At 41.8% G+C, this 22,486-nt stretch overlaps 1 protein-coding gene across 2 annotated transcripts in view; it reads right to left on the reverse strand.

Moving 5' to 3' along the window:
• The window catches only part of tada1 (transcriptional adaptor 1), an 85,484-nt gene that overhangs the window by 31,188 nt on the left and 31,810 nt on the right, over nucleotides 1-22,486 (reverse strand). For both annotated transcript variants that reach the window (XM_073063597.1, XM_073063599.1), the window contains exons 3-5: nucleotides 16,435-16,500; nucleotides 10,800-10,897; nucleotides 5,734-5,943 (exon numbers count right to left, since the gene is read on the reverse strand). In XM_073063597.1, coding sequence (XP_072919698.1) covers nucleotides 5,734-5,943; nucleotides 10,800-10,897; nucleotides 16,435-16,500 — 374 coding nt within the window. The remainder of the gene's footprint in view (nucleotides 1-5,733; nucleotides 5,944-10,799; nucleotides 10,898-16,434; nucleotides 16,501-22,486) is intronic.

Here is a 22,486-nt window from a genome sequence, read left to right on the forward strand (position 1 = left end):
GGCCAGACCTTAACTAGCTCCACCTGCAAACTAATAAATTAAATGTATGACATCTAGCAAAATAACACTCCAGCTTTTCTTGTTGTCAGGGATGTAGAAAGTTTCCAATTACCCCAAAAATTCAGAAATATTCACATGTTAATTATCTAAAAAAATGTTGGTTCAAATTTAGTACTTCCATTACTCATAAATTTACAAATTTTTACTAAATGTCATCCCTCTTTGATTGGCACATGCTTAAAATTTACCATGTTATTTTTCGATATAAGGAGGGCACACAGGAATGCCTTGTACCAAAGCTTCTGCGAGCAATACATCAAGGATCAATGCGCCCTTGGCATTGTCCATCCCTTGTGTTGTCATAGAGATTGCTGTGATTCAATCTATATTGTGTTGCCTTCAAGGTAACTTCAAAATGCCCCAGCAATTCTAAAGAAGCCACTTGTGCCAAGAAATTACAGCAATAATCATTAGCTAAATGTAATTAAAGAAAGTGAAAAGCCGTATATTTAGAGGCCATTAGCTTCTCATTAAATCTTGTGGCATCAAAAATGCAAACCATCCTTAACAGTGACAAAATAAGACTAAGCAGAAGCAATAGCCAACATTTTAGTGAGCTGAGGATGCCCAAATTGCTAAAAACAATGTAGGCTGCAGGGCTTGAGAAGATTACCGGGAAAGGGTGACTTCCATGCCTAGGATTAGAATAATGCTAACTTTAAAATAAAAGCAATGTTCAACTATAAGCTATGCAGTCCACTGAACTCACATGTGAGGTGTCAGCTCAACCTAATCAGCGGTAGGATTATGATGATGATGATAATGTAATTGAGGGTGGAAGTAAGTGTCTCTCCAATAACACATAAAGGAGGGTGGAAGAAAGAGTCTCCCCAGTAACACTTTGGAATACCATGTCCAAATATAATAAAGGGTTAGATGCATGTTCAGTAGTTGAGAAAGCAAGGCAGATGTTGAAACAGCTAATATTAGACAAAAATAACCACACTTGGTGACACGATTCAAAATCTATTTTAGGTAACCATGATACCAAGATTACAAACAATCAGGTTAATTGTCACACATCGGCCAAGGAGAAAAATGGAATCAGTGGCTATGAAACAAACATTGTGACCAGCTAAAGTCATGGCTTTGGTCTTTCCAATACTTAGGTGAAAAAAAAAGTTCTTTTTTCCTTACTATTTGTTAATTAAGCAGAGTGACAATTGTAGTTGAGAAACAAATTGGTGACGTACATCAGAGTGCTACAGGGTACACACGTTACTTTTTGCTGATATTGAAGGGCAGTCACAGGAGGGGCCCAGGAATAGATAACTGGTAATATTCAAAAGTATGAGAGTAGGAAAAGAAACACCACTGTAAGTGTCAAACATCACTAGGCAACTGCAGGGTTATCTAGTTGGAGGAGGACAATACTGATAAGTGGAGATGGTTTACTACAGGTTTACCACCACAAATCTGTCATGATTGGGACCTGTGCAATGCTAGATTAGTGATTTTGCCAAATCCCAGCTGGTGAGGCTTTTCCAGGGACTGAGTTAATGGTGTGCAGTTAGGTGGATTGTAAACATTATTCTTTACCAAGAGTTCTGGTTTTGAATGTTCAGAGCAGTTATCCAAAATCAGCGTTATTTCACAATTTTTGTCCAGACCAACAGAGTCACATTGAGTTCTCACTTCTGGAACAAAGTAACATTCAAACCATTCCAATGGAATGTTAGTTGTAATCCATCTTTTTTTGTTTGCACAGTAAGTTACTGGAAACTGCTTCATACCTTTGAAATATTCTAAGTGCATTTATTATCAAAGAATGTATAAATTATACAACCTTGAGATTTGTTTGCTTACAGGCAGTCACAAAGCAAGGAACCCAAAAGAACCCGATTTAAAAAAGACCAACCCCCAGTGCCCACAAAGAGGGAAAAAAACAACAAAGTAAAATATATCATGTAAACAATAGGAGTGAGCAACAACAGCATTCTGATCCAAATCCCAGAGCACCTCAGAGTAGGCCTAAAGCCTCAGTATTCAGTTCAATATATCAGTGGAGCAAATCACTGCAAAGTTTGCAGACGTGAAGCACAGCAGCTGGGGCAGTCTTACAACCTTAGCATCGCAGAGCAAGGAGCCCCCAGACTATCTGGGCCAGCGTTTCATTTGCCTGAACCTCACATTAGGACCCGCCATGGCGAATCACTCCAGGCTTAGATTTCACTCCTGGAAAAGCCGTTCTCGACCTATCCAAATCGGCTCGGCGCCCAGAGTAATCAAACCTCGCCTAACTCTCAACACTCTGCCTTTCCAGCCTATCGCTGGGACGTATACTTTTGCCACCTGTGGGTTACTACAGTGTTAGAACAGCCCAACATAGCAACACAATCATTTGATGCTATATAACCTGTTGGTGATTCTGCATCCTTTGAGGTCAGTGTTTGTCTTGAAGTACAACACCAATTTAAGGCAGTTCGTCTGCCTTGTAGGCCTGCTCAGGATTTAAATTTTCATCAGAAACTAACTTAGAGAACTTGTCAACGAACTCAGCAACTGTCTTCTTGCTCCTTGTCTGCTGTGTTTCATCACACACTGCATAAAATTTTATGCCATGTCACTGCTTGAAAAACCAAAGCCACCCTTCATTATAATCACACTCATAATCCAGTCCTAATTCTTCATGAAATAATTTTGCTTGTTCCTTCACCATCCCTAACAGTTCTACACCTTCGCTGACAAGGCGTTTAAACTACTTTATGAACTTTATCTAGTTGTGAACGTCTTCCATCTTTCATTTTTTTCCTTATAAGATGTGAGAGAAAAGGACCAATCAAATGGGACAATGAAAAAGTATGTATGGAACTGGAGGAGATAGCAGAGGTATTTAATGAATACTTTGCTTCAGTATTCACTACGGAAAAGGATCTTGGCGATTGTAGGGATGACTTACAGCAGATTGAAAAGCTTGAGCATTAAGAAAGAGGATGTGTTGGAGCTTTTGGAAAGCATAAAGTTGGTTAAAGTCACCAGGACTGTACGAGATGTACCCCAGGCTTACTGTGGGAGATGAGGGAGGAGCTTGCTGAGACTCTTGCGATGATCTTTGCATCATCAATGGGGACAGGAGAGGTTCTGGAGGATTGGAGGGCTGAGGAGGTTGTTCCCTTATTCAAGAAAGTGAGTAGAGATAGCCCAGGAAATTAAAGACTAGTGGGTCTTACTTCAGAGGTTGGTAAGCTGATGGAGAAGATCCTGACAGGCAGGATTTATGAACATTTGGAGAGGCATAATATGATTAGGAATAGTCAGCATGGTTTTGTCAAAGGCAGGTCGTGCCTTACGAGCCTGATAGAATTTCTTGAGAATGTGACTAAACACATTTATGAAGGAAAAGCTGTAGATGTAGTGTATATGGATTTCAGCAAGGCATTTGATAAGGTACCCCATGAAAGGCTTACTGAGAAAGTAAGAAGGCATGGGATCCAAGGGGACATTGCTCTGTGGATCTAGAATTGGCTTGCCCACAGAAGGCAAAGAGTGGTCGTAGACGGGTCATTTCTGCATAGAGGTCGGTCACCAGTGGTGTGCCTCAGGGATCTGTTCTGAGACCCTTAATCTTCATGGTTTTTATAAATGACCTGGTTGAGGAAGTGGAGGGATGGGTTAGTAAATTTGCTGATGACACAAAAGTGGATAGTGTGGAGGGCTGTCAGAGGTTTCAGCAGGACATCAATAGGATGCAAAACTGGGCTGAGAAATACAGATGGAGTTCAACCCAGATAAGTGTGAGGAGGTTCATTTTGGTAGGTCAGATATGATGGCAGAATATGGTTTTAATGGTAAGACTCTTGGCAGCGTGGAGGATCAGGGGGACCTTGGGGTCCGAGTGCATAGGACACTCAAAGCTGCTACACAGGTTGACTCTGGTTAAGAAGGCATACGGTGCATTGGCCTTCATCAATCATGGGACTGAGTTTAGGAGCTGAGAGGTAATGTTACAGCTATAAATGACCCTGGTCAGACCCCACTTGCAGTACTGTTCTCAGTTCTGGTTGCTTCACTACAGGAAGGATGTGGGAACCATAGAAAGGGTGCAGAAGAGATCTACAAGGATGTTGCCTGGATTGGGGAGCATGCCTTATGAGAATAGGTTGAATGAACTCGGCCTTTTCTCCTTGGAGCGACGGAGGATGAGAGATGACCTGATAGGTGTACAAGATGATGAGAGGCATTGGCCGTGTGGATAGTCAGAGGCTTTTTCCCAGGGCTGAAATGGCTAACACAAGAGGGCACAGTTTTAAGGTGCTTGGAAGCAGGTACAGAGGAGATGTCAGGGGTAAGTTTTTTTAACAGAGAGTAGTGAGTATATGGAATGGGCTGCCGGCAGCGGTGGTGGACGCAGATACGATTGGGTCTTTTAAGGGACTCCTGGATAGGTACATGGAGCTTAGAAAAACTGAGTGTTATGGGTATCCCTAGGTAATTTCTATAGTAAGGACATGTTCGGCACAGCTGTGTGGGTTCCTGTATTGTGCAGTAGGTTTTCTATGTTTTATACACATCTTTTTTTTTGATTTGTTGCCAACGACAAACTGGAACAACTTTTCTTTTGTTTCTTTATGTCATAAACTATGGAAGAGTTTGTATTATACAAGTCGCATATGCACCAGTATCGAGTTTTTTTCAGAACTTCCACCTTATATTGTATAGATAACATATGGTGCTTGTGCTTTATACCATGAGAAGCACTTCCTTTAATCAATGAGGACCTGACTACGGCTAGATAAGCACAGGTTATAAAGATAAATGCGGAATAACTTGCTTCCTTTAAAGATCATGTCAACAGCTGATTCTGCTAATGGCACCACCAAAACACTGGTGAAGAGTTGGCGTGGTGACACAGGAAATTTGAAATAAGGCTGGCAAAAGTCATGTCCGAACCAGTGGTATAAACAGATTACTGACTGCCAGATGGTCAACCTGTACTACAATAAAGAAAGATGGCATTTGCCATTTTAGCCCTGTGAGATTGGCAGAAAGCGAGCGGAAGTGATTCAAATATTGACTTCCAAGATGGATGAGGATTTTGTAAGCAACAGCATACTTCAGGATTCTGTAAAGATGACAACAAGATATATTAATAACTTACAAACCAGAGGAGCCAAGGGGGAGTTCTTCTAAAAAGATTGACCATGACAGAAATGGAAGAGTCAACACCTCAAGGGCTAAGAACTTCTGGAAAAAAAACTAACATGGTATCTAATTAATATGATCACTGGCTAAATCGGTTGTCTGCTTTAAATCAAAGAGATTATATTGCAGATATTGGAAATCTGAAACTTATTATTCCAATGAAAAGATATCAAATCAAAATCTTAAACTTTCTCTTTGGAGGTTGAATGCCTGGTAGACTATTTCCAGCATTTTTTGTTTTGCATCTGCTGTGTAGATTCAATTAATCTATACCGGTAATTAATGAAAATGATTGCTTTTGGAAGGGGGAGTAACATATCAAATGAAATAGCAATTGAAACATCATATCCTAATAAGCATTTTAGCAAAGTAAACCTCAAATGTAGGTTCAGAGTAATCTCATAGATAGAGGGATTTGTGGGAGCAAAGGAATAATTATGTACTAGAGCAGGGAAAAGGTACATAACTATAATGAACATTGTTCATAATGAACGGTCTGCAGTCAATCAAAAATTAACATCAATGCAGTACCTCCAATGCATGAACCACTGCTGACACAGCATCTTCCGAAACATTGTCCAATCCACACTCATATGCTGTTACTATCATCCGACCTTCTAACTGCCCTCTTGTGGGAAGCACCATGGTATGAGTACAAAACTTCACATCATCCTCCTCCTGGGGATCCTTTACCACAAAGTGCTGTGCCCCTGATAAAGGATTCTGAGCTTGAAAACGATGCTGAAGAAAAATGAAAACAACTTGAAAACCAAAAAGTGTGAAGTCATTACATTTAAAAATGAATTATAAAATCTACTACAAAACAGCCAATTAAAATGTTTACATGTTTACTATTTTAAAAATGGACTCTGTCCTTGCATTATCTTAACAAGAAATGGTCAAATCTAAAGTTACTCCAAATTTATTATTTATAACACTGCTTTGGTTCCATACAATTGACAGCAATTATAATATAATCTCTATTATAGAGCAGCCAGTGCAATTCTTTTGGACATATTTTGCTGGATTCAACTTAACAACTATTCCTACTGACTTTTCGAAGGCCAGTTCTGCTGATCCTTTTTGGTACAAGCAGCCCTCGAAAAGCATAATGCCGAGGCCCTGCCTAGTTATATATTCTGATCCACATGGCCTGAGAGGCTCACATGTTCAGAGGCATTTGAGAACAAGTTGATGTAAATTATGAAAGCAAGTGAGCCAAAACATATGAAAAACATGCACATCTCAATAAACCAAAGTAAATTAATTGATGAGTTATTGCCTTTTGCCTTCTTCAGGCCTAAATTGCCTGCTGAGATAAATGAGATCTCCAATCCAACATCTGTATTGGAGATGTATTCTGGGTGACTACAATCTGCTGATTTTAATATTTAAACCACAAAGGTTTTAAATTAAGAATCACTGTTTACTAGTAACAAGATTTTGAAAACATAATAAAGCTCAAAATATATGAATAACCATGGTTCACACAAAATACAAAACAATAAAATGTCACTGGCATTGAACTATTACTATTTCCATGTAAACCCAACTGTCTTACCCTACTGATTTAATTAGCTATTGAACTGCCTTATTGCAGCAGTTGAAAGAAGAGTTCAGAAAAATATTAAACAATAACAGATCATTTGATCCAAAAAGTTTATGCTGGCGACAATGCTCCAGCTGAGTATTTTTCTTATCTTGTCTGAGCTAAATCCATCAATGTAAATCCTCCATTCACTTCTCCCTTGTGATTAGTCAGCCTTCCCTTACATATATCTGTACTATGGATTTCAACCATTGCTTATGGTAGTGAGTTTCACATTCTCACCACTAGGTAAGGCTATTTCTTCTGAATTCTTTACTGGATTCCTCGGAGTTCATCTTGTATTGATGGCTCCTGTTCATCCCTACATGATAATACTCCCTCTGCATTCATCTATCAAAACTGTACACAATTTTACAGACTTCAGACTTGCCTACACAGGAGACACAAAACTATTCATTTTCTCTTATATTTCTGTTATTGCTCTGTAAACCTTGCCTGCACCCTTTCTACTGACAATATGTCAGTTTTGTTAGATGACAATCAGAATTCTATGCAGTATTTTGTGGTCTAACAAAGGTGTGATACATACTTAGCATATATTTATTCAATTCTGTCCCTCTCAAAATAAAACCTAATGTTCAGTTTACTTTCTCTATTGTCGTGCTAACTTTCGCAACAATTTTTAGTGATTGGTGCCTTTGCAGTCTGGGATCCCTAGGTTCTTCTACCTGCCTGCAGATAGATTGTTCATTCTAGAAGTAGTCCTTCTAGCTTTCCTTATCAAAATACTGCAATTTAGTTTAGTTCTCTTCAACACAGAATCACCTGCAAATTTATAAATTGCTAATGTATACTGTGAACACCTGTGACTGTAGCACTGATTTTGTGAAACAGCACTACCCACCTTCCTAAATTGCATAGCTACTCTTTACTCGCATTCTGCAGTTTATCCTGACTCAAGCCAGCAATCTATTCAAAGTTCAAAAGTCAAAGTAAAATTTATTATCAAGAGTACATACATGTCACACATACAACCCTGAGATTCTTCTCTGTGGGCATACTTATCAAATCTATACAACAGTAACTGTAAACAGGATCAACGGACAACAAACTATGGAAATGCAGATATAAATAAATAGCAATAAATAACGAGCATGAAATAACAAGTTAAAAAGTCCTTAAGGTGAGACTATAGGTTATGAGAATATCAGAAGAATGAGCGTAGTTATCCCCTTTTGTTCAAGAGCCTGATGGTTGAGGGGTAGTAACTGTTCTTAAACCTGGTGATGTGAGTCCTGAAGCACCTGTACCTTCTGCCTGATGGCAGTAGCTAGAAAAGAGCATAGCCTGACTGGTGAGGATCTTTGATAATGGATGCTGATTTTCTACTACAATGTATCATGTAGATATGCTCAATAGTTGGGAGAGTTTTACCCGTGATGTACTGGTCCAAATCCACTACCTTCTGTAGGATTTTCCACTCAAAGGCAATGGTGCTCCCATACAAGGTCATAAGGCGGTTAGTCAGCACACTTTCTAACACACACATATATTGAATTTTGCCAAAGGTTTTTGATGACATGCTGAATTTCTGCAGACTCCTGACTCATGCTTGATCCGATTCCACATTTTCAGACCATATTGTTTAGATCAATATAGAATATGTTATTGAATACTCTCTGAAAATCTGAATGATTTTGACTTATCATTGATTATTTTCCTTAAAAGGTAAAATGGTAAAAGATTACAGCATGCTGCTGTGCAGAAGGACTTGGGAGTTCTTGTGCATGAATTGCAAGATGCTTGCAGGTGCAACAGGCTATCAAGAAGGCAAATGGAATGTTGGCCTTTATTGCTAGAGGGATTGAAGTTAAGAGCAGGGAGATTATGCTGCAACTGTATAGGGTACTGATAAGGCCGCACCTGGAGTACCGCATGCAGTTCTGGTCTCCTTACTTGAGGAAGGATATACTAAATTCGGAAGCGGTGCAGAGGAAGTTCACCAGGTTGATTCCAGAGATGAGAGGGTTAGACTGTGAGGAGAGATTGAGTCACCTGGGACTGTACTTGCTGGAATTCAGAAGGATGAGAGGAGATCTTATAAGAACATATAAAATTATGAAAGGGATAGATAAGGTAGAGGCAGGAAAGTTATTTCCACTGGCAGGTGAGACTAGAACTCGAGGACATAGCCTCAAGATTCGGGGAAATAAATTTAGGAGAGTTGAGGAGGAACTGCTTTTAGATAGATAGATAGATAGATACTTTATTCATCCCCATGGGGAAATTCAACATTTTTTCCAATGTCCCATACACTTGTTGTAGCAAAAACTCATTACATACAATACTTAACTCAGTAATAATATGATATGCATCTAAATCACTAACTCAAAAAGCATTAATAATAGCTTTAAAAAAAGTTCTTAAGTCCTGGCAGTTGAATTGTAAAGCCTAATGGCATTGGGGAGTATTGACCTCTTCATCCTGTCTGTGGAGCATTGCATCGACAGTAACCTGTCGCTGAAACTGCTTCTCTGTCTCTGGATGGTGCTATGTAGAGGATGTTCAGGGTTTTCCATAATTGACCGTAGCCTACTCAGCGCCCTTCGCTCAGCTACCGATGTTAAACTCTCCAGTACTTTGCCCACGACAGAGCCCGCCTTCCTTATCAGCTTATTAAGACGTGAGGCGTCCTTCTTCTTAATGCTTCCTCCCCAACACGCCACCACAAAGAAGAGGGCGCTCTCAACAACTGACCTATAGAACATCTTCAGCATCTCACTGCAGACATTGAATGACGCCAACCTTCTAAGGAAGTACAGTCGACTCTGTGCCTTCCTGCACAAGGCATCTGTGTTGGCAGTCCAGTCTAGCTTCTCGTCCAACTGTACTCCCAGATACTTGTAGGTCTTAACCTGCTCCACACATTCTCCATTAATGATCACTGGCTCCATATGAGGCCTAGATCTCCTAAAGTCCACCACCATCTCCTTGGTCTTGGTGACATTGAGACGCAGGTAGTTTGAGTTGCACCATTTCCCAAGAGTGGTGAATCTGTGGAATTCTCTGCCCAATGAAGCAGTGGAGGCTACCTCAGTAAATATATTTAAGACAAGTTGGGTAGATTATTGCATAGTGGGGGAATTAAGGGTTATGGGGAAAAGGCAGGTAGGTGGAGATGAGTCTATGGTCAGATCAGCCATGATCTTATTGAATGGCAGAGCAGGCTCAACGGGCCAGATGGCCTACTCCTGCTCCTATTTCTTATACAACCACTAACATAAAACCACTAAATAATAGACAGTTTTCCTACAGGAGCTCCAGCCATTTCTTAAAAATTCAATAACGTTAGTTAGGAAAGATTTTATCTTTTGAAATCCAACCACCTATTTATTTTATATATTTTTTTTATCTTTCTTCCATTTTCTCTTCTCATTGGAATTCCATTAAGTTTCCTAACAATAATGTTCAGGTAGTTATTAGGTCATGTTCTAACCTTCTTCCTGAATAAAAGGTATTATATCAGATATTCAACGTTCATCTGAAAGAATAGCTTTACCTTATATATTATAAGATGCTTTGCAATCTCTCCAGTTTCTCTTCAGTTGAACTAGGAGTTTTATCCACATTAAGTTTATTTAAAATATCCCATTTTCATTTTAACTGCATTTCTTTTAAACACTGAGTACTGAAATGAACATGCCCAACTCTTCTGTCACCATGATAAATATTAGAACAAAATAATTATTTATTATTTCTGCATTTTGTTAACCATTTCCTGTAGTACTGCCCCAACTATCCATTAGTGGTCATATTTCCATTACAAAGTTTGCATTAATCTATTTGAAAAATATTTTACAGTTTCATTGATTTAACTTCAAAGTCTTTTTCCCATTCTAATTTTGTCTTACTTTTCTCATAACTCTGCTACATTCTCTCTTAGCTTGCATTCTATTACTAATGCCTGATTAAGAGGAAATCAGTAAGATTTATGGCAAAATCCTAGTAGTCAAAATGAAAATATTCAATGATATTGAAAATAACTCACTTCAAATTTCGCCCGAAGAGATGGAAATTTTTTTTTGCTTTTTGGTTTACCAGGTTTAGCAGCCGATTGACTGTTCCATAGTAGAGAGGATGTTCCCTCTGAAACACGAATGGTACAAAGACTTCATATTTTTCAAAGAATGGTCAGCAGCTTTTGCATAAACACAATTGATAATTTATCCTATTAACACAATTTAAATTTCTCACAGGAAATTTAACATCAATTAAATCAAGGAAATTTAAAAACAAAATGCATTTATACATCAAACACGAGGAAATCTGCAGATGCTGGAAATTCAAACAACAACACACACAAAATGCTGGTAGAACACAGCAGGCCAGGCAGCATCTATAGGGGGAAGCGCTGTCGACGTTTCGGGCCGAGACTCTTCGTCAGGACTAACCAAAAGGAAAGATAGTAAGAGCTCTTACTTTCCTTTTGGTTAGTCCTGACGAAGGGTCTCGGCCCGAAACGTCGACAGCGCTTCCCCCTATAGATGCTGCCTGGCCTGCTGTGTTCTACCAGCATTTTGTGTGTGTTGTTGCATTTATACATACTCATTTCCCACTTTAATCATTACGATATGGGAAAGTCCTACTACTTTGTTCCTGTGTTAGAGTGGAGACTGGGAAGTATTGAATGATACAAGTAGTGGTGTCAGATGATAGAAAATAGTAAGGGCTATTGAATATTAAAAAGGACAAATGAGAGATGTAATTAGCAGAAAATTATCCTGAAATTACCACAAAAAGTAAAAAGAAACTGAAAGCTGTAAGTGTGAGACACAATGCTGCAATAGCTGATTACCTCAAACAGTTGAATTCAATATTGAGTCCAGAATGCTTTCATGTGGCAGTGGAAAGGTTTTGACTTTTATTTACAGAAACCAAAAGTAACTGTATAAGTGGGATGCAACTTTAAACATAAAGAAAACTGGATACTTAGGGTACCCCTTTCAGAGTGAACAAAGGTCCTTTGCATTCAATCTGGGTTTTTTTTAATGTTGAGGTAATAACACAGTGAACTCATAGAGCAAGTGCTACTTGTCTTAGAAAGAATTTTAGGGACATCAGGAAAGGTGCAAGTGAAAATATAAATGCTGAAACTCTGGCAGTCATGTGGGAAAATGCTGTAAGACGGAGTGGGTATTGGTGGAGATCCAATAGCAAACCAGAGCATCCTGGTGGGAAAGGTCTCTTCAGAATATTGAAAGGTGCAAAGGAGAAGATGCATCTGAGAATGATATCACATTGGAGCAATAAGAAACTACAGGGAAGGATCCCTTCAATGTGAAGCTGATGAGGTACTTAGGGATTTCTGATTTGTTCTGGTGGGAGAGGAGGGAGTGAGAACCACCGCCACAATTGCAGAGGGTGAAGACATGGCCGCTAAGCTGATTCAGTGTGCTACGTGCATAATGTGGGAGGTCAGGGACACTGATGGTGCCACCGGCTGCTACAGCTGTGGAAAGTGTGTCCAGATTCGGCTTCTGAAGGAGCATTTTGCAGCACTGAAGAAAGAACTAGATGACCTCAGGTTCATCCGCGAAAACGAGAGTTTTCTGGACAGGACCTACAGTGAGGTTGTTACACCGAGGATACAGGAAGAGAGAAAGGGGGCGATGATGAGGAAGGAAAGGGTGCTTGAAGTACAGGAGGCCCCGGGGATTGTACCTCTCGTAAACAGGTTCACTCTCTTGGAAGCTGTCAGGACAGAAGATACTGCCAGTCTGAGAGGCGGACAGGTCTGCGAGCCGAAAATTGGTGCAGAAGCAGAGCCGGGGAGTCAGACATCAGGAAGAGCCGTGGTAGTAGGGAACTCCATAGTAAGAGGTATGGAAAGGGATTTCTGCGGCAACAGGCGAGATTTAAGGATGGTGTGTTGCCTCCCTGGTACTAGGATCCAGGACATCACGGACCGATTGCAGGGAATCCTCAAGGGTGAAAGTGAACAGCCGGAAGTGGTAGTCCACGTCAGCACAAATGACATCGGGAAGAAGAGGAAGGACATTCTGCAGCGGGACTTCAGAGAACTCAGAAGAAAGCTGAAAAGCAGGACTTCCAGGGTGGTTATCTCCAGTTCGCTTCCAGTTCCTCATGCTGGAGTGGGCAGGAACAGGGAGATAATGGATCTGAATGTGTGGCTGAGGAACTGGTGCAGGAAGCAAGGATTTACATTCTTGGACCACTGGGGTATGTTTTGGCGTAAGGATAAATTGTACAAAAGGGACGGGTTGCACCTTAATAGGCGGGGGACCAGCATTCTGGCAGGCAGGTTTGCCACTGCAACAGGAATGAGTTTAAACTAAGTAGTGGGGGGGAGGGGATGAACTGGAAATATAAAGATGGAGTTAAAGGGAAAGTGAAAATAGGAAAAGTTAAAAAGGACAACAGAATCAATGGAGCAGAAAGTTCAAGAAGAGATCATATAGTATGGCCAAGTGAAATAGGAATTGATATGAAAGGTGAGCGGAGTAATGAATTATAAGTATTATATATGAATGCACGAAGTATAAGGAATAAAGTAGATGAGCTTGAGGCTCAGTTGGAAATTGGCAAGTACGATGTTGTGGGAATAACAGAGACGTGGCTTCAAACGGACAGGGCCTGGGAAATGAATATTCAAGGATATATGTCTTATTGAAAGGACAGACTGACAGGCAGAGGGGGTGGGGTGGCTCTGTTGGTGAGGAATGATTTTCAGTCCCTTGCGAGGGGGGACATAGAATCTGGGGATGTAGAGTCAGTATGGATAGAACTGAGAAATTCTAAGGGTAGAAAGACCCGGATGGGTGTTATCTACAGGCCCCCAAACAGTAGTCTGGATGTAGGGTGTAAGTTGAATGAAGAGTTAAAATTGGCATGTCGCAAAGGTAATGATACAGTTGTCACGGGGGATTTCAACATGCAGGTAGACTGGGAGAATCAGGATGGTACTGGACCCCAAGAAAGGGAGTTTGTGGTGTGCCTCCGAGATGGATTCTTAGAACAGCTTGCAGTACTGGAGCCTACCAGGGAGAAGGCAATTCTAGATTTAGTGTTGTGCAATGAACCGGATTTGATCAGGGACCACGAGGTAAAGGAGCCATTAGGAGGTAGTGACCATAATATGGTATGTTTTAACCTACAATTTGAGAAGGAGAAGGGAAAATTCGGATGTGTCAGTATTACAGTTGAACAAAGGGAACTATGGAGCTATGAGGGAGGAGCTGGCCAAAGTTCAATGGAACAAAACCCTAGCAGGGAAGACAGTGGAACAACAATGGCAGGTATTTCTGGGAATAATGCAGAGGGTGCAGGATCGGTACATTCCAAAGAGGAAGAAAGATCCTAAGGGGAATAATGGGAGGCCGTGGCTGACGAGGGAAGTAAAGGACAGTGTAAAAATAAAAGAGAAGAAGTATAACATAGATAAGATGAGCGGGAAACCGGAGGACTGGGAAGCTTTTAAAGAGCAACAGAAGATAACAAAAAAGGCAATATGCCAAGAAAAAATTAGGTACGAAGGTAAACTAGCCAAGAATATAAAGGAGGATAGTAAAAGCTTCTTTACGTATGTGAATAGCAAAAAAAATAGTTAAGACCAAAATTGGGCCATTGAAGACAGAAACGGATGAACTTATTATGGGGAACAAAGAAATGGCAGATGAGTTGAACAGGTACTTTGGATCCGTCTTCATTAGGGAAGACACAAACGATCTCCCAGATGTAATAGTGGCCAAAGGAACTAGGGTAATGGATGAACTGAATGAAATTTATATTAGGCAAGAAATGGTGTTGAATCGACTGTTGGGTCTGAAGGCTGATAAGTCCCCGGGACCTGATGGTCTGCATCCCAGGGTACTTAAGGAGGTGGCTCTAGAAATTGTGGACACATTGGTAATCATTTTCCAATGTTCTATAGATTCAGGAACAGTTCCTGCGGATTGGAGGGGGGCTAATGTTGTCCCACTTTTCAAGAAAGGAGGGAGAGAGAAAACAGGGAATTATAGAGCGGTTAGCCTGACGTCAGTGGTGGGAAAAATGCTGGAGTCAATTATAAAAGAGGAAATTACGAGACATTTGGATAGCAGTAGAAGGATCAGTCCAAGTCAGCATGGATTTATGAAGGGAAAATCATGCTTGACTAATCTTCTGGAATTTTTTAAGGATGTAACTATGAAAATGGACAAGGGAGAGCCAGTGGATGTAGTGTACCTGGACTTTCAGAAAGCCTTTGATAAAATCCCACATAGGAGATTAGTGGGCAAAATTAGGGCACATGGTATTGGGGGCAGAGTACTGACATGGATTGAAAATTGGCTGGCTGACAGGAAACAAAGAGTAGCAATTAACGGGTCCCTTTCAGAATGGCAGGCTGTGACCAGTGGGGTACCGCAAAAGTTTGGTGCTGGGACCGCAATGTTTACAATATACATTAATGATTTAGATGAAGGGATTAAAAGTAACATTAGCAAATTTGCCAATGACACAAAGCTGGGTGGCAGTGTGAAATGTCAGGAGGATGTTATGAGAATGCAGGGGACTCGGACAGGCTAGGTGAGAGGGCGAATGTATGGCAGATGCAGTTTAATGTGGATAAATGTGAGGTTATCCATTTCGGTGGCAGGAACAGGAAGGCAGATTACTATCTAAATGGAGTCAAGTTAGGAAAAGGGGAAGTACGACGAGATCTAGGTGTTCTTGTACATCAGTCAATGAAAGCAAGCATGCAGGTACAGCAGGCAGTGAAGAAAGCTAATGGCATGCTGGCCTTTATAACAAGAGGAATTGAGTATAGGAGTAAAGAGGTCCTTCTGCAGCTGTACAGGGCCCTGGTGAGACCCCACCTGGAGTATTGCGTGCAGTTTTGGTCTCCAAATTTGAGGAAGGACATTCTTGCTATTGAGGGAGTGCGGCGTAGGTTCACAAGGTTAATTCCCGGAATGGCGGGACTGTCATATGTTGAAAGATTGGAGCGACTGGGCTTGTATACACTGGAATTTAGAAGGATGAGAGGGGATCTGATTGAAACCTATAAGATTATTAAGGGATTGGACACGCTGGAGGCAGGAAGCATGTTCCCGCTGATGGGTGAGTCCAGAACTAGAGGCCACAGTTTAAGAATAAGGGGTAGGCCATTTAGAACAGAGATGCGGTAAAACTTTTTCACCCAGAGAGTGGTGGATATGTGGAATGCTCTGCCCCAGAAGGCAGTGGAGGCCAAGTCTCTGGACGCTTTCAAGAGAGAGTTAGATATAGATAGTGGGGTCAAGGGATATGGGGAGAGGGCAGGAACGGGGTACTGATTGTGTATGATCAGCCATGATCACAGTGAATGGCGGTGCTGGCTAGAAGGGCCAAATGGCCTACTCCTGCACCTACTGTCTATTGTCTATTGAGAGCAGATATGTAAAAAATGAAACAGGTACGATCACTTAAATTCTCTGTAAAATCAAGAGACCACATTTGGCGGGGTACAAATGAGAAGGGTGAATATTGGAAAAGAGCATGAGGGCTTTGCAAAAAAACTGGTGAGAATTTTAATTGGAGGCACTGCGCAAGTAGAAGTCAGTATGCAGAAGGATGAGAAGACTGTGTGATAGGATAAGCATTAAAACAGAGATTTTTACTCAAGCCATTACAATCCCATTTACCTGGAGCTGAAACCATAATCTGACATCTAGTGAGGATCGCAAGCAAGAAGTCATTATGGGAATGCACTAGAAAACAAAATCATTTTCCTTTAGTAATATATTCAATCCATCACAGCTTAGATACAAGTCAGCATCAGAGAAAAGGTGGCATGGATATTTATTTTCATCTAAATACTGTGTCAACATTCTTTGGTGATCCAAGAGCAAATTAATTGATAAAGCAAAAAAAAACTGGGAATCTGAATCTATAACAGAAAATGCCAGAAATATTCAAGTCAGACAACATATGAAGAGGGAAAAAGAACCAAGGCTTCAGGTGATCATCCTGCAGTATTACTTTAATTGTGTTGCAGCCCAAGCACTGGCAAACTATGTACCTTAGGAGTCAAAAAGGCATCACAAACATAATATTTGTATTCATCTTTCAGATATGTTTGCCACTGTAGCTCCTATGAGAGCTTTAGCTCTAATGGAAATCAAATATTAATTGCCCATCCCTAATTATCCTTCAACAGCCTTCTGTAGTCTATTAACTGACAGTACTCTTACAGTGTTGTTTTGTAGTGAGGTACCAAAAATTATGAAGGACTAACATTTTCAAATAAGAATGATATGCAATTTAGAGGGGAAACCGCGGGAGGTGGTATTCCTACCAAACCATACTCTGATTGGTTTTGGTGGTAAAGGTACAGATTTTTGCAGGTGCTGTAATATCAGAGAAAACTGCAATACATTTTGTAGGTGCCTCATTGAAACCACCATGGTCTACGCAACCTACAACCACTCTCCAAACCAAACTCAACATTAGAAAGGAATACACATAACTGCACAATTTTAGTACCAAACAACAGGAATACTCAGGTCACTTGCACACAGGGTCTTGTACTAAGCATGAAAGAGGTTATCGACAGACAGCCAAAATCAAAACAGATGCTGCTTTGTTGGGAAGTTACTTGTTAAAGAAAATTTCTTTCTAATTTGCTACAGATCTTTGAAAAGTTTATTTACTTAAAACATTAACTTTTTTCTCTCTCCACAGATGTTGCCTGACCTGCTGAAAATTTATAGAGTTTTCAGTTTGATTTCAAATTTCCAGCATCTGCAGTATTTCGCATTAACACCCTTCATTTGGGAAATGGAAGTATTAGTCAGCACCACCTTTTGCCAAAATTCAATGTGCGGTCATGCAGTGAGACATGGATTTAAGATGCTGTAATAAAGCAGATAGACAAATAAAAAGCTATTTGCAGGATTAATAGATGCTTGGTCATTTATTAGATGCCCATCCGGTAAAGATTTAATAACATCAGGAAGGAAATGGAGAAAAACTACAAATTTTAATCATTTGAAATTCTAGAATTTCTATACAAATTTTCAATGTGAGTTTCAGCCTGGTGTGGTCCCAGTACCTAAGAAGGGCCAACCGAATGTCTTAAATGACTACCGTCCACTGGCCCTGACCTCACACATCATGAAGACCCTAGAGAGGCTGGACAACACACAAAATGCTGGGGGAACTCAGCAGGCCAGGCAACATCTATGGAAAAAAGTATAGTCAACATTTCAGGCTGAAACCCTTTGGCAGGACTAGAGAAAAAAAGCAGAGGAGTAGATTTGAAAGGTGGAGGGAGGGGAGAGAGAAACGCCAAGCAATCCGTGAAACTTGGAGGGGGAGGGATGAAACAAAGAGCTAGGAAGTTGATTGGTGAAGAGACAGAAGGCCATGGAAGAAAGAAAAAGGGGGAGGGGAAAAGCACCAGAGGAAAGCAATGGGCAGGCAAGGAGATAACATAGGAGAGGGACAAGGTGAAGGGGGTGGGGAGGCATTACTGGAAGTTTGACAAATCGATGTTCATGCCATCAGTTTGGAGGCTACCCAAACAGAAAATAAGATGTTATTCTTCCAACCTAAGTGTGGTCTTATCCTGACAGTGGAGGGGGCCACAGATGGATATATAGGAATGGGAAGTGGAATTAAAATGGGTGGCCACTGGGAGATCCCGCTTGTCCTAGCAGATGGAGTGTAGATGCTCGGCAAAGCCATCTCCCAATCTACGTCAGGTCTCACCGATATACAAGAAGCCACACTGGGAACACCAAACACAGTATATGACCCCAACAGACTCACAGGTGAAACGTCGCCTCACCTGGAAGGACTGTTCGGGGCCCTGAATGGTAGTGAGGGAGGAGATGCAGGGGCAGGTGTTGCACTTGTTCTGCTTGCAAGACAAGCTTATACTAGAGAGGCTGGTCCTGGCTCACCTCCAACTGCTGGTCAGATCAGCCCTCGATCCTCTGCAGTGTGCCTACAAGAAGCACATTGGAGGAGATGATCCTGTCATTTAGCTGATGAACAGAGTCTACTCCCATTTGGATAAGCAGGGCAGCACTGTGAGGATCATGTTTTTTGATTTCTCAGGTGCCTTCAATATCATACAGACCTCATTGCTGGGGGGAAAGCTCCATTCAATGCAGATTGGCACTCCAATGTATCCCGGATAATGGACAACTGACTGGCAGACCACAGTATGTGTGGCTTCAGAGTTGTGTGTTAGACATGGCTATAAACAGCACTGGGCTCCTTCCCTGTTTACCCTGTATACCTCAGACTTTAGATACATCACCGAGTTATGTCTGATGACTCAGTAATAGTTGGGTGTATAAAGGGAGGACGGGAGGATAATACAGGACCCTGGTGGAGGACTTTGTCAAAAGGTGCAGGTTGAGTCATCTGCAGCTCAATATTAGTAAGACAAAGGAGATGGTGATGGACTTTAGGAAGACTAAGCCTGCATTGCTCCGTTAGTATTGATGGGACGTGTATTTGGTGAGGACCTACAAGTAACCGGGGGTGCACCTGGATGACAGACGAGTGAAGTACCAGCACAGAGTCTATGTACAAGAAGGGCCAGAGTCACTTCTATTTCCTGAGGAGACTGAGGTCCTTTGGAGTTTGCAGGCCTCTCCTTCACCAGTCTGTTATCACCAGTACAATCTTCCATGCCAGGGGTCACCAAACTTTGTTACACCGCGGACCGGCTGACAGGAGGTGGGGGGTGTTATTCACAACCGGAATATAGGTGATAAATCAACTATAAGTCACTTATAAGTGACTAATACACTCAATTCCATTTCTAACCGGATTTATCTAACAAATTTAATATTAAACACACAGCACATATTTTCCTTGCATGAATATAGTGATAAATCAATTATAACTCACTTATTAGTCAATAGCATCATAACATTTTAAGTAACGTTTGGATATTAAACACAGCGCATATTTTCCTCGTATGAACACATAAAATCATTGCAACACACCAATATTGCTGAATCAGTGGGAGCCCTGGGCTTGTTTCCCTGCAACAAGACGGTCCCATTGAGGGGCGATGGGAGACAGCGATACTCGAAGGGGGTTCCTCATGTCCACTCTATTCCGCAATTTAGTTTTCATTGCATTCATTACAGAAAACCCTGCTTCACAGAGATATGATGTTGGAAATGGAAGCAATGTTTTCAGTGCTTTCACGGCTATTTATTCAGCCTTGACTTTGATCCCGAAGGTCAACTGAGGAAGATCTGTACCAGCAAGGCGGCTGGACCGGATGGAGTTTCCCCACGATTACTGAGGGCCTGTGCGACTGAGCTGGGAGAACCACTACAGCGCATCTTCAACATGAGCCTGGAGCAGAGAAGAGTACCCAGAAAGTGGAAAACATCCTGTATTGTCCCGGTACCGAAGAAACCACAACCAAAGGAGTTGAATGACTTCAGACCTGTTGCCTTGACGTCGCACGTTATGAAGACCATGGAGCGGCTGATAATACAGAATCTGAGGCCACAAACCAGGCACGCCCAGGATCCTCTTCAGTTTGCGTATAAGGAGAAGGTGGGAGTGGAGGATGCTATTACGTATTTGCTGCACAAATCACTCTCTCACCTAGAGGGGGTCAGTTGTGCTGTGAGGATTACATTCCTTGACTTCTCTAGTGCCTTTAACACCATCCAGCCCAAGATCTTAAGGCACAAACTAACGGAGATGGGAGTAGACTCTCACATGGTGGATTGGATAGTGGACTACTTGACAGATAGACCTCAGTATGTGCGGTTGGGAGACTGTAGGTCTGACACGGTGGTCAGCAGCACAGGGGCGCCGCAGGGAACCGTACTCTCTCCGGTCCTGTTCACCCTGTACACATCAGACTTCCAATATAACTCGGAGTCCTGCCATGTGCAGAAGTTCGCTGATGACACGGCCATAGTGGGGTGTGTCAGGAATGGACAGGAGGAGGAGTATAGGAAACTGATACAGGACTTTGTGATATGGTGCAACTCAAACTACCTGCGTCTCAATATCACCAAAACCAAGGAGATGGTGGTGGACTTTAGGAGATCTAGGCCTCATATGGAGCCAGTGATCATTAATGGAGAATGTGTGGAGCAGGTTAAGACCTACAAGTATCTGGGAGTACAGTTAGACGAGAAGCTAGACTGGACTGCCAACACAGATGCCTTGTGCAGGAAGGCACAGAGTCGACTGTACTTCCTAAGAAGGTTGGCGTCATTCAATGTCTGTAGTGAGATGCTGAAGATGTTCTATAGGTCAGTTGTGGAGAGCGCCCTCTTCTTTGTGGTGGTGTGTTGGGGAGGAAGCATTAAGAAGAGGGACGCCTCACGTCTTAATAAGCTGGTAAGGAAGGCGGGCTCTGTCGTGGGCAAAGTACTGGAGAGTTTAACATCGGTAGCTGAGCGAAGGGCGCTGAGTAGGCTACGGTCAATTATGGATAACTCTGAACATCCTCTACATAGCACCATCCAGAGACAGAGAAGCAGTTTCAGCGACAGGTTACTATCGATGCAATGCTCCTCAGACAGGATGAAGAGGTCAATACTCCCCAATGCCATTAGGCTTTACAATTCTACCGCCAGGACTTAAGAACTTTTTAAAAGCTATTATTAATGCTTTTTGAGATAGTGATTTAGATGCATATCATATTTTTTACTGAGTTAAGTATTGTATGTAATTAGTTTTGCTACAACAAGTGTATGGGACATTGGAAAAAAAGTTGAATTTCCCCATGGGGATGAATAAAGTATCTATCTATCTATCTATCAGAATGCTGGCAGAGATGTTATGTCAAACATACTTTTCAGCCCACCGTCATTTGCAAGCTCGAGGAGTTGATCTTCCTGTGCTGACATAGATGATTCACCAGGGACATTCACAAATGGGTCACGGACCCATTCCTTTGCACGTCTTGGGTCATTTGCAATTGGGAAGTAATGCTCGAATTCTGTCGACAGCGAAGGTAGGTGATAGCACACCAGCTATGAGAAGGACGGTGCAGCTTCAGTCTCTCCCAAAATCCCAGCTAATGTTGGGAACATGTCAAATATGCCCCTGTCCACTCGCCGTCCCCACAGTCCAAGGCTAGCCACTAAGTATGACACTCTCAGAGCAGCAGCATTTGTGGAGGTGGTAGCTCTCAGCACTTGCTTCTGTCCCGCTTGCTTACGTTTTTTCTGCTCAAAAAACTCAAAGGGTTTGTCTTTAAGTGCAGAGTGCTTGGACTCAAGGTGCCGAAGCAGTTTTGAGGGCTTCATTGCCTCATTAGACAGTCTGTCTCCACAAAACACACACAGGGGGCTTGGAGCGTGCCAGTCACTGGTTGCATTAAAGCCATATTTTATGTACGACCCGTCGTATTTTCTATTGAAGGAAGCTTTCTTTTTTTTGCAGTCTCGGCCTCAGCTGTCTCTGCGTTATCATCATCGTTAGGCCTTTTATGTCCCCTACCACCTCTTCTGAAGAAACTCTCAAGTTACATTTGTTTTTTTACTCAGCGAGTCGTTGTAGGTTAATGACCGACTGATGACCTCGAGTGGGTAATGACCTCGCTTGCATTCAAGTTCAACAGTGGGCATGACAGGGAATGAGTAAAGGTGCAGCTGACTCATATCTTTTCATATTGCCAAATCATGTTGTTTCCTCACAGCCCAGTAGCACATGCTTTGCGGCCCAGTACCGGTCCGCGGACCAGAGGTTGGGGAC

The sequence above is a fragment of the Hemitrygon akajei genome, chromosome 12 (genome assembly GCF_048418815.1).
Source record: "Hemitrygon akajei chromosome 12, sHemAka1.3, whole genome shotgun sequence".
Lineage (NCBI taxonomy): Eukaryota > Metazoa > Chordata > Chondrichthyes > Myliobatiformes > Dasyatidae > Hemitrygon > Hemitrygon akajei.